The 12,506-nt window shown below is 41.2% G+C and overlaps 1 protein-coding gene across 5 annotated transcripts in view; it reads left to right on the top strand.

Moving 5' to 3' along the window:
• Positions 1-12,506, top strand: part of slc12a7b (solute carrier family 12 member 7b) — a 132,950-nt gene that overhangs the window by 89,614 nt on the left and 30,830 nt on the right. For all 5 annotated transcript variants that reach the window (XM_075452122.1, XM_075452123.1, XM_075452125.1 and 2 more), the window contains exons 9-17: positions 4,182-4,349; positions 4,506-4,604; positions 5,075-5,132; positions 7,268-7,442; positions 7,536-7,654; positions 7,833-7,931; positions 8,242-8,361; positions 8,769-8,873; positions 9,468-9,636. In XM_075452122.1, coding sequence (XP_075308237.1) covers positions 4,182-4,349; positions 4,506-4,604; positions 5,075-5,132; positions 7,268-7,442; positions 7,536-7,654; positions 7,833-7,931; positions 8,242-8,361; positions 8,769-8,873; positions 9,468-9,636 — 1,112 coding nt within the window. The remainder of the gene's footprint in view (positions 1-4,181; positions 4,350-4,505; positions 4,605-5,074; positions 5,133-7,267; positions 7,443-7,535; positions 7,655-7,832; positions 7,932-8,241; positions 8,362-8,768; positions 8,874-9,467; positions 9,637-12,506) is intronic.

Consider the following 12,506-nt stretch of genomic DNA (forward strand, 5'->3'; position numbering starts at 1 on the left):
AACTCTATGAGTTGCTCTCTGATGTCATTAGACATGTCTGAAATCCTCCTAGCTACTGTGTCATTGGACAGTGGTACTGCACCGAGTTTGGCAGCTGCACTATCTCCTATCATTATTCTGCACATGTCTTGCGCGGCCGGCAAAATGAGAGTCTCGGCAATTGTATGCGGTTTACCCAGTTTAGCTATTCTTTTTGCCACTACATACGATGCCTCCAAACACTGTTTAGACACAGTGCTCTGCACTGAAATGGTTGCCTGTTGCTGATGGAGGCCATCAAGCTTTCTTTTAAAATATTCTGCCGGTTTATCTTTAATGGCAGCATGTTTTGTTTCGAGGTGCCTTTTAAGTTTGCAAGGTTTCATGCTGTCGTTTGCCAGCACTTCGGCACACACGACACACTGAGGTCTCAGATCAGCCGTGACTGTAAATCCAAACTGCAAGTAAGCTTCGTCATACCTTCGAAGCTTTTTTGCAGCTGGTGGCGCGTCTGCCTTGTTGGCCCTCACTAGAAATCTCTCCATTTTTGTTAGGCTAATTTGGAAGTGTGGATATGTTGAGAATCTGGGACTACTCAGACGGAACTTTTGTACGTTCCTTAATGCAAGTGTTTAACAATTTTGCAGGCAATAAAGATTTTATTTTAAGATATAAGATTGTAGTGAGTGAGTGAGTGTATGAGTGTCTTTTGTCGCGTGTCATGTGTTGCAACACGGTTAAAAAGCCAGAGGGTATGGCTACCCTATTAGCTAAGTGCACGCCTAGCAGTTAAAAAAAATAGCTAGGGCTGCGATTTGGATCATTTTTACAAAGGCTATTTGTGGTATTAGTCTTTAAAAAGACTGTTTATGTTTAGTAAAGTATATCGCTATCAAGACTGATAACAGATAGACTAGCGAGAGCTGGCACAAGTGAACTTGGCAAGAGACTAGACTAGAGTAGAGTGAAGCTTGACGTTTGTGTGCGGATGCTTATATAGGTTACGTTACGTTGCGTGACGTCGCAGGCTCAAAATACTACCCCCTGGTAAATTTGAAATGAAACTAGTCAAACAATAGTCCAACTTCTTGCATTTTCGAGGAGGGAATTTTCGTGATTTTTTATTTTTTTTTTCAGATTTTTTTTATTTTTATTTTTTTCAGATTTTTTTTTTTTGCCCTCATCCTGTAGTCTACTCGCGCCCCCCCGGGAGAGTGTCCGCGCCCCCCCAGGGGGGCGGGCCCCACCAGTTGAGAACCACTGCTCTAGCGTATTCAGCGTATGCCTAGCGTATGCTTAGCGTATTAACGACGAAAAAATACACAAAAATAATTACTAATGTGCCCAAAGCACATAACAGAGAATAACATGGAACTTGTTCCTGAAAAATACCATTGATATTTGGATATGGGGTTGCAGATTTTTCTGTGCAGGAAGAGTAGATGGTGGTGTTAAAATCTGGATAGAAAAGGGTTTAAAGAAAATCTCTCTTTATGTCAATTTTTGTTAACTTGTGTCTGACATACCATGTTAAAAAAAAAAACATATTTTGAATACTTCGAGCTAAAACATTTTATGCTATCCAAAAAAATATTGGAACCACCATGATCATATATAAAAATCTTACACTTCTAGGCCTAAATGGGAAGAGACAGATTTCTTTGTTTTACAAAGCCCTGACAACATGACAATGACCATGACAATTAATTGGCCCTTGACGAAATTGAGAAATTGCAAAATGAATATAAGTCAAAACATACGTGAGGCTGATTGAAAATAGTCAGTTTCAAAGTCCAGAAACGAACAGTTAATACAGGTAGCTGGGCAGACCAATAATACAGAACTTATATTACACCAGTCAGAATAAATGGCTGGTCCCCTGATGTTTCAGACAAAAGGAAGAGGACAGTTGTTGAAGTTATATCAAGTTTGGTTTGCCCTGTCACCCTAAATTATGTATACTTGGCATATATACAGAAGATATTTTCCCAGTTCAAAACAGTCTACTGTAATAGACTTTGGACTCCTGTAGGCCAGGAGGATGATTGCCCTGTCATGGAGACAAACAGACCTATCTTAAATAAAAATATGGTGAAAGCGAAAATAAAAGTGAAATGGCATCTTGCGTTGTGATGGAAAAACTTGATATATAACTAGAGGAGAGGCAGAGGAATTTGAAGAAATTTGGAAACCTCTGGTGGACTTTCTGAGGTGTCAGTCAGCACAGGGACCGCCATGAAACTGCTGTTTATGTTTGTTTGTTTGTTGTTTTTCTTTTCTTTGAAATATTTTACTTGGTTTTACACGTTTCATACATGTATTTCTGTATTGTTGATTATTATTTGGCAAAAGTTAATGAAAATGTTGTTGGAAAAAACAAACTTCCCTTCGACCCAGTCCCCCGTACTGTGTGTACACGAGGCGACTGTGGAGAGAAAACTTCCTTTAACAGGAAGAAACCTCCATCAGAACCAGAACCAGGCAGGGCGGCCATCTGCCTCGACAAGCTGGGGGCTGAGAGGACAGGAAAGAGGGGACAAGAAACACTGTAACACCAGGCCAGGGATACCTGCTGAGAGAGAGAAACACAAGTTAATGACAACAATGATGTCACATGTACATGGAGGGGTGCATCATGGGAGCTCCCCCAGCAGTCTGGGCCTATAGCAGCTTAACTATGGGATGTTTCAGGGTCACCTGAGCCATCCCTAACTATAAGCTTTATCAGAAAGGAAAGTTTTAAGCCTGGTCTTAAAAGTGGAAAGGGTGTCTGCTTCACGGACATTTACTGGCAGCTTATTCCACAGAGAGGGGCCTGATAACTGAAGGCTCTGCCTCCCAAACTGGCAGCTGCTTCCACAGAGAGGGGCCTGATAACTGAAGGCTCTGCCTCCCAAACTGGTAGCTGGTTCCACAAGAGAGGGGCCTGATAACTGAAGGCTCTGCCTCCCAAACTGGCAGCTGGTTCCACAAGAGAGGGGCCTGATAACTGAAGGCTCTGCCTCCCACTCAGCTGGCAGCTGGTTCCACAAGAGAGGGGCCTGATAACTGAAGGCTCTGCCTCCCATTCTACTTTTAGAAACTCTGGGAACCTCAAGTAAACCTGCAGTCTGAGAGCAAAGTGCTCTGTTAGGAAAATATCTTATAATGAGATCTTTAAGATAAGATGGAGCTCGGTCATTAAGAGCTTCATAGTGATGTTCAGTTTTATTAGGAATGTACACAGTCATAATCCAAAAGGGTTATTATATACAGATTTCCTGTGCAAACTCATTGTGGTCTTCCCCACTCAGCTGGCAGATCCCTTTTGTTCCGGTATTATGGGAATATAATTGATGTATTGTGACTTACATTATCTTAAACTTAGTCTGATTTTATTTCAACCACTCACATGTTTAAAAAGTAGTTATTTATTTGTAGGTGTCTATTGGTAATTTGTTCCACTTCAGTTTGGTTTGTTCAGCCAGTGAGCCGATGGGACCATGTGGCAGACCTGTATTTAAGGCTCAAAATTATATTTACCACCAACTGTGGGTGTTTCAAAACACAGTCTGCTTTTGCTCTGAAACAAATTAATACATTCGTATACGTGTGTACATTTTGTTTTGTCTTTTTAAAAAAAAAAATTATTTCACAAATAAAATACGTTCATTCACTGCCAGAAAGGCACAAGACTTATTTATCTTTATCTCTTTGATGTCACTCTATAAATTATTGTTTTATGGATATATTTTCTTATCTGTCTTCCTCTCTTAAGTAACATGTTTAAGTGTTTGGTTGGTTAAATAGCACAATGTGTTACAGCTTTCTACAATACCAGAAACAAGATACAAAAAACTGTGTTGTATGACTAGGACTGTGTACACACACGAGGACAGAAAAGTGCAATTGCATTCTTTAAACCAGATTTGTAAAGCTATGTGTACTTGTGATACTCCTTTATAAATCCTAATCATCATTCAACTACACACAACCTTACCCTAGCCATGAAAGCATGGAGACACATTATTATTAATTTTCAATTAAAAACATGGGTCACACCCCTATTTAATAGACTAAATAATGTAAACAGTAAAGAAGCGCAATTTTACCAAATATGACATTGTGACATTCATCAGTGAAGCATGGTTTGTGTGTGTATGAAATGTTTATGTATCTGGATTTGCTGTTGTCTTGAGTACTGATTTCTGTCTTTCCTGTAGAAAACATGTGGTCAAAATACGGTCCTCTTGACATGTTGGTAGAAGACAAGAAGCTTACATCCTTTGGGGGAAGTGACCCTACCAAGGACATTTACTTGCCCTATGTCATCAATGATATCACCACTTTCTTCACATTGCTCGTCGGCATCTACTTCCCCTCTGTCACTGGTGAAATGCTGATTAAACAACGCACTCACAGACACACACACACACACAATACATATCTGCCTAGTTATTTGTGTTAACGTGCAGTAGTTTTTAATATGCGGTCTGGTATGGTTTCACAAGGTTTGAGATTTGATTTTCTGCTGTGATGCCTTTCAGGTATCATGGCTGGTTCTAACCGGTCCGGTGACCTGAGGGATGCCCAGAAGTCCATTCCCGTTGGGACCATCCTGGCTATTGCTACCACCTCTTTCATCTGTATCCTTATACTGTAACATGGATACATAAAAAAGGGCACAGATGGACAATTAACAAAAATAGTTCTTTCAAAGTGGTTAGATTAGAGTTTGTAGTGATTGTGCTGATGTTGTTTTCTTTTGCTAGCAGAGTTGTATGTTATAGAGTTAGGTTATAGGTTACTTACTTCACTGGTCACTTTATATTTTTAAACTGTTTTTTAAATTCTTAGATTGTTTTTAAAGTGTTTATAATTGTATAAACATTTTTATTGCTTTATTATGTCTGCTACTGGATGCTTGAATTTCCTTCGGGATCAATAAAGTATCTTATCTATCTATCTATCTATCTAGGTTAGGAATACTTAGGTTGATGGACAGGAATTAAGCCATGGTAAAAGACAACCTCCAGTTACCACATGTGTCATCCCTGTAATCTATCTGAAGCTTTGAATTTAGATTCATTTTATTACCTTTAGCAGTTCTTCTCAGATGTCACCAGTGTGGTTCTGTTTGGTGCATGTATTGAGGGAGTCCTGCTTCGAGACAAGTAAGAGTTAAACATAAATACAAATTATTCATGTTAAAAGTTATATATATTAAGATATAATGTTGTGTATAGTTTGTGTAATTTGGCATTTGCTCTTCCAATCAGTTTTAGAACACCTCTCCAAAGCAAATGGAAGAAAATATTAAAATGATCAATAGATGAATACTTTTAATTAGATGTAAAGTTGGTTTAAGCTGATCAGCCATAACATTATGACCAGTCACTGAATATACAGTAAGTCCTCCTCATGCCACCAAAACAGTTTTGACCAGTCAGGGGGTGGACAAAAAACATCTGAGAGTGTCCAGTACCGGGATGTTGGCCAAAGATTGTTTTGACCCTGTGGGTTGTGGGGTGAGATCTTTGTGGCTTAGGATTGCTTCTCACAGATCCGTCAGACTGATATCTGTGGAGTTTGGAGGCACCTGAACACCTCAGACTCTTTGCTGTGTTCTTTGAGTCCTTCCTGAGCAGAATTTGTGGACCCACTACTGTCCTGCTGTGGGAGAGTGTCATGACCACATTGGGTTATGGGTGGGGGGTAAGGGAGGGCACGTCTGCAGCGAATGTTTAGATGCATGTGAATGCTAGCATGCATTTTTCCTAGCAGAACACTATAATGTATCAAGAGGAGCAATATTACTCACTTTACTTTTAATAATATTTACATTTCAAATTTGTATATGCCTTATATTGAAGTATTTTTTTAACTTAACTTACATTATTGATAGATTCAAAACCTGCATATTTCTTACTTTCTGTTAGAACATTTTTTTTTCAGATATCTTTCAAAAATTCGCCATGATAGACTTTCTACTGTATATATAGAGGCTAAACAACATCTGAATACAGCTGTGCACTGTAGTTTGTCACTCAGATGAGAGAGGGAGGAGGAGATGTGCATTTGTTGGAGACAAATTTTCAGAAGCAAGTTAAGTCACAAAAAATGCTGCATTGTGGGAGTGAAAATAAATTACAACTTGTGTTTTCATTGTAGTAAAGAAGGCCTTTGTCAGTTAGGGTTAGGATCAGTTAAGTGATAAGGGAAAGATTAAATATATTTTCTTGGGTTCAAAGCCACTGCATCCCACAACACACTTGTCGACAGTATTGCCATGTATAGCTACACAAAGGCTCTGATCAGGCAAACCAACAATCACAACATTTCACAAAGACATTACTCTGATACTTTTTAAATTGGCTCTATGTGAACGAATTGATTATTTTGAAATGAATTATGATTACAATGAAGTGAACTCCAATTGGCTTGAATTACATTATTTTAATTAAATTATATTATTTAAGTGCCTTGAGATGAGATGTTGTAATTTGGCGCTATATAGATAAAACTGAATTGAATTGAATTGATAGGAACCAGATGGTTGACCATTGGATTTTGATTTGTTCGACATGGGGGATGACGAGAGCGGTTGTCTGAGACTGCCACAGCAAATGGAAGTTCAATTCAGTTCAACAGTTCAACATTCATGGTGCAGACATGTGTCTTCACATGGGAAGGATTACACCATCTGTCGTTAAAGGAAAAGTTTTTTTTTTTTTTTTGTAAACCTGGACCTTATTTCTTGCATAAAATATGTTCATCTACTCACCGATAGCAGTTTGGTGAAAGTCGGCGTCCTTCGGACGCTATTTAGAACCGCGTATATCCATATAACGGTTCTAAATATATATATAGATATATATAGATATATATCTATCTATCTATCTATCTATCTATCTATCTATCTATATGTATGTGAGTAGATGAACATATTTTATGCAAGAAATAAGGTCCAGGTTTAAAAAAAAAAAAAAACCTTTTCCTTTAACAAGCACTATAGTTCCTCTTCCTTTTCTGTTACCTTTCTGTCTTCAGTCTCTGTCTGTCTGTGTAGTATTTTATCTGCCAGTGATCTCACATTTGCATTGGCGAATCAGTAGCAAAATCCCTTAACTTCCTATCTCCTTTCTTTCCAATTTGTTCCAGCTCTGCAACAGGAGTAAAATTGTATAGTTCTGGGCCATATGCCTTCCCAATAAATTTGTCATAGAAAAGAGCAAAGGTTTTCAACATAAGTATGTAATATTCTTTGTTCTGATTTACAGTCTGCTTGATGCTTGTTTTTGTGTTGCAGATATGGTGACTCAGTGAAAGGGAATCTTGTTATTGGCACGCTATCCTGGCCCTCACCCTGGGTTATTGTGATTGGCTCATTCTTCTCCTGCTGTGGGGCAGGACTGCAGAGTTTGACTGGAGCCCCTCGACTGTTGCAGGCTATCGCACGAGATGGCATTGTCCCTTTCTTACAGGTTAGACATGAACATTCAACACATTGTAGTCAGGGAAGACTTCATCCTGAAGTGCTTCAACTTTGCCACTTGACTATGTGTATTCACTCAAAGGTGTTTGGTCATGGGAAAGCTAATGGAGAACCTACCTGGGCTCTGCTGCTGACTGCTGGGATCTGTGAAATTGGCATCCTCATTGCCTCCCTGGACGCTGTAGCTCCCATCCTCTCTATGTCAGTAACTACATGAACAGTAATATTACACATGATTTTTCCATGAAAGCAGACTATCAGGTGAAGTCTGTGATCCTTCAAGTGTTCCACTTCTTAAAGCCACTTATAGTGTGTCATAAAGTAGAGATTTGGATGATAAGAGAGAAGTGTTTTGGCTTGTTTTTTCCCCTCCCAACAGGTTTTTCCTTATGTGCTACCTGTTTGTCAACCTGGCCTGCGCTGTTCAGACCCTGCTGCGAACGCCTAACTGGAGACCACGCTTCAAGTACTACCACTGGTGGGTGTGGGACTACATGTCATTGCAGAAAGGCATTAAATAAAATGTGGTTTGTATTATTATGGTTCTAATTGAAATGCACTCCATAGCACAGACTGAGAACAAATGTTCAGAGAACACCATTGTTAGTTATGGGTTTTAATAATTTCCACCTAGTCCTAAGCCTCTCAGCTTTTCATTTTGAATAACTTTAATTGAACAGATATACCTCAGTAAAGGTGCAGAAAAGGTAATCCTTTGTATGAATGGGTGAACATTAAATGAATTAAATGAATTAAAGTTTAAAGTTTAATATTTTTTTCTCCACCAGGGCTCTGTCCTTCTTGGGAATGAGTTTGTGTCTTGCTCTCATGTTCATCTGCTCTTGGTATTATGCTATGGTTGCCATGGCCATTGCTGGTTGCATCTACAAATACATTGAATACCGAGGGTAAGGCTGACTTTGTTTGCAAATATTTCTTTGGTTTAAAGGTGATCTCAGGTATGTGCATTAGATCCTTGATACGGAACTGTTCCTATTTGTTGGGAGAAAAACTGAGTTGACACAATGAGAACTGAACCAGAGGAGTAAAGGACCACACATAAATGCATAATACAAATATGTGGACCTGTACATTTTTTTACATCCACTGATACATTGCCACAGTGCAGTGTTACTCATGCTCACTCATGGTGACTCACAGAAATTGTTTTTGTATCTACCCAAAACTGAACTGAACTATAGCAGTGAGTGTACCACAGCTAATTTTTATTCCATTCTGTTATTGTTTTTTATCAATGATATATTTTGGAATTTTTCAATGATTCTCTATGATATTCAATTGTTTTCCTCAATAGGGCAGAGAAGGAGTGGGGTGATGGCATCCGCGGGCTCTCCCTTAATGCAGCCCGCTACGCCCTCATTCGCCTTGAGGATGCTGCACCACACACCAAGAACTGGAGGTAAAGGATATTTTGTGTGTGTGACTGTGTTCCTCATGGATGTAGTTAGAGTTAACGTAGTACCACTCGTCACTGCTTGGATAGACAATTAGGAGAAAGAAATAGACACAAGGTGCATTTTAAAAACACACAGGCTAACATTGTGAGCTGACTCGTGAAAGACCAAACCGGTTTCATTAACTTTCTTGGCTTGCTAAGTATGCATGCAGTATTTAGCTGTTTGCTCTTTTCAGTCATAAAGGTGATAATGAGAGCTTCTGTTTTTTTTTTTTACCCTGTTCGTGTTATCCTTGTGCCGAATATCCCCACAAAGATTCCTGTATCGTTGAGTGAAAACCAATGAAAGTGTAAAATTGTTGCGACAGGCAGAAATAATCTGCTTTACAAAGAGCTGTTCATTTACTTGGCTGGTATATCAAAGACTGGGTACATTAATCTTGTTCGGTACACATGATAATCATGCTTTTCTGTTGCACATATATATATTTGTTGCTTTCTAACCCTAACCCCTAACCCATTTGATAAAAAAAAAAGAAAAGAAAGAAAGATGTCTGATGTTGTCTCCATTGTCTGTTTTGCTCTTTCTATACCCAGGCCTCAGTTGTTGGTGCTGCTGAACCTGGACTCTGACCATGGAGTCAAACACCCTCGTCTGCTGTCCTTCACTACTCAGCTGAAGGCAGGGAAAGGCCTGACGATAGTGGGGAATGTTTTAGAGGGAACCTACCTCACTAAAGAGACAGAGGCAAAGAAGGCTGAGCAGGTATGGTGGACACGTACACACAGGTGGGACAGAAACAAACTAAAAGCAGCTGCCAAAAGTACCAGTCAAAAATTTGGGCACACATGCTCATTCAAAATTAATTGTTGTGCTGGTACTGTTAAGTGTTTCTATTCAATTTGTTTTAGCCTCATACAGAACTCTGTTTTCCCAAAATTGAGATGTGTTTTATACCACCTGCTTCGATATCCGTTTATTGGTGTCTATGTATGCTGTGAATATTTAATATTGAGGAGTATTAAAAAGTCACCTCTAGATCCATCCATCCATCCATTATCTTCCGCTGGTCCGGGGATCGGGTCGCGGGGGCAGCAGCTTGAGCAAAGAGACCCAGACGTCCCTGTCCCCGGCCACTTCCTCCAGCTCTTCTGGGGGGACCCCGAGGCGTTCCCAGGCCAGCCGAGAGACATAGTCTCTCCAACGTGTCCTGGGTCTTCCCCGGGGCCTCCTCCCAGTGGGACGGGCCCGGAACACCTCACCGGGGAGGCGTCCAGGAGGCATTCTCACTAGATGCCCGAGCCACCTCATCTGACTCCTCTCGATGCGGAGGAGCAGCGGTTCTACTCCGAGCCCCTCCCGGATGACCGAGCTTCTCACCCTAGACACCCTGCGGAGGAAACTCATTTCGGCCGCTTGTATTCGCGATCTCGTTTTTTCGGTCACTACCCACAGCTCGTGACCATAGGTGAGGGTAGGAACATAGATTGACCGGTAAATTGAGAGCTTCGCCTTCTGGCTCAGCTCCTTCTTCACCACGACGGGCCGGTGCAGAGCCCGCATCACTGCAGACGCCGCACCGATCCGCCTGTCAATCTCCTGTTCCATTCGTCCCTCACTCATGAACAAGACCCCGAGATACTTGAACTCCTCCACTTGGGGAAGGATCTCGTTCCCGACCCGGAGAGAGCATTCCACCTCTAGATCCAACAGCAAATCTCCCTTGTCATCAGGATTTACAGAGTAAGATTAGGCCTTACGTGTAAACACTGACATCTGTTGGCCAAACTGCGCAAGTAACTTGGCTCTTCCAACTAGATTTGACTTGTGTCCTCAAAGGCCATTTTAATTTGTGGATCATTTCTTTCTGTCAAGTAGAAGCTTCCTGCTTCTGAAGAGTGCAGACGTGTCTCTGCTTCCTCCTGCTGCTTATCCCTTTATTTGCTTTTAAATCATTTTACTTCTTTCCACAAGTCTTGGATATAATTTTATTATTTTTCTTTTAAGTGAACCAAGACTTTTTTTTTTTAAATCATTTTTATTCTTTTTACAACTTATCTGATGAGCCAGCGACTACAATCCTTTCAACATGCCCTGTGAAAGCTGTCGGATATATCAACAAGAAATTTGTGCGCTACAAGAAAGGATGTTTGCCTTAGAAACTGAAATGGGACGTCATGAAACGCTCCCAATGGAATCCAGTGGTAAGAAGTCCACATTTACTTCCAAAGGAAAGGGTGAAAAAACTGCTACCTTCAACTTAAAGCCAAATGATATCAACAGAGGATATGTAACATCACCCGGAATAAATTTAACAAACAGATTTTTACCACTGTCAGAGCCAAATGTGACTGAGTGTAACAGACAGAGAGACGGTACAAAGCAGCAGATGGACAGAGAAACTGTGCCGAGTGTCAAGGTCAAAGATACTCTTGTGCTTGGATACGGAGCCATATCTAATATAAACATAAACAGAATGGTTACATGCAGCTATCCAAGTGCAGCTGTCTCTGACATCACAAGATTTCTACCTGAGGTACTGGCAAAACATCAAGGGGTGAAACAGCTGATTGTGCACGTGGGTGCAGTGGACATCAGAGAGAATCAGTCTGAAATCTTAAAAAAAGACTTTGAGAAACTATTTGAGAGTCTTGATAAAGTGGCGATACCAACATTCATAAGTGGACCTCTCCCAAACATCGACAGGAGGATCAACAAATTCAGCCGGCTGCTTCAGTTGAACACATGGCTGTCCAAAGTCTGTGAGTCAAGAGGACTGCATTTCATTGAGAACTTTAATCTTTTCTGGCAAAGAGATGATCTGTTTCGAAGAAAAGGCCCACACCTGAACAGAGGTGGAGTGAGACGACTGACAGATAATCTCCTCCACGCTCTGAGGCATCAGAATGGGCCAGGGCCAGAACCGGGGCCAGGGCAGGGCCAGGGCCACGACCAGGGACAGGACCAGGACCGGGTCCTGTGCTGCCGCCGAGAGAGAAGAGGAGTGAGAGAAGAGCTCCTGCCTCTCCACCCAAGGACCCAGCAAAGGATTCAGCCACAGCAGCCACAGCAGCACATCCAGCATCCCAAACACAGGATTCAGCAGCTCCTCCATCGTCTCCATCACCTGCTGCATCTACACCCTCCAGAGATGTTTCACCATCGTTCTCTTCTCCACCGTCAGCCATGAGACTTCCTGATCACCTTGAAAGCTTGGTGAAATCGGGGATTAAAATGGTTCCTCTCACGCCAAACATGGCAAGATCAAGAATTCTATCCTCGCATCGAGCCCCCTCCCTCCTCAGCCTACTCCATCGACCAAAGCCCCCCCAGCTTGGCCCCCACCACCGGTGCCCACAGCTGTCATTTCCAACAGCGTCAATACTGTTGTCTATGACGCTAAGGACCTTTGTGTTGGTAAACACCATCTCAACCAGAGGTCCAAGGATGGAGTGAAGAGAGGGACAATCAGACTGTCCAATCAGAGAAATCTTATCCATATCCCTTGCAAGAACACAGCGTCCAGTTCAACTCTAACTAATCTCAAACACGCAGCTCTTTTAAAAAAAAAAAATTTGGGGGGGCTTTTTATGCCTTTATTGTATAGGACAGTGGAGATAGACAGGAAGCAGGGG

The sequence above is a fragment of the Odontesthes bonariensis genome, chromosome 20, assembly GCF_027942865.1.
Source record: "Odontesthes bonariensis isolate fOdoBon6 chromosome 20, fOdoBon6.hap1, whole genome shotgun sequence".
NCBI classification, from domain to species: domain Eukaryota; kingdom Metazoa; phylum Chordata; class Actinopteri; order Atheriniformes; family Atherinopsidae; genus Odontesthes; species Odontesthes bonariensis.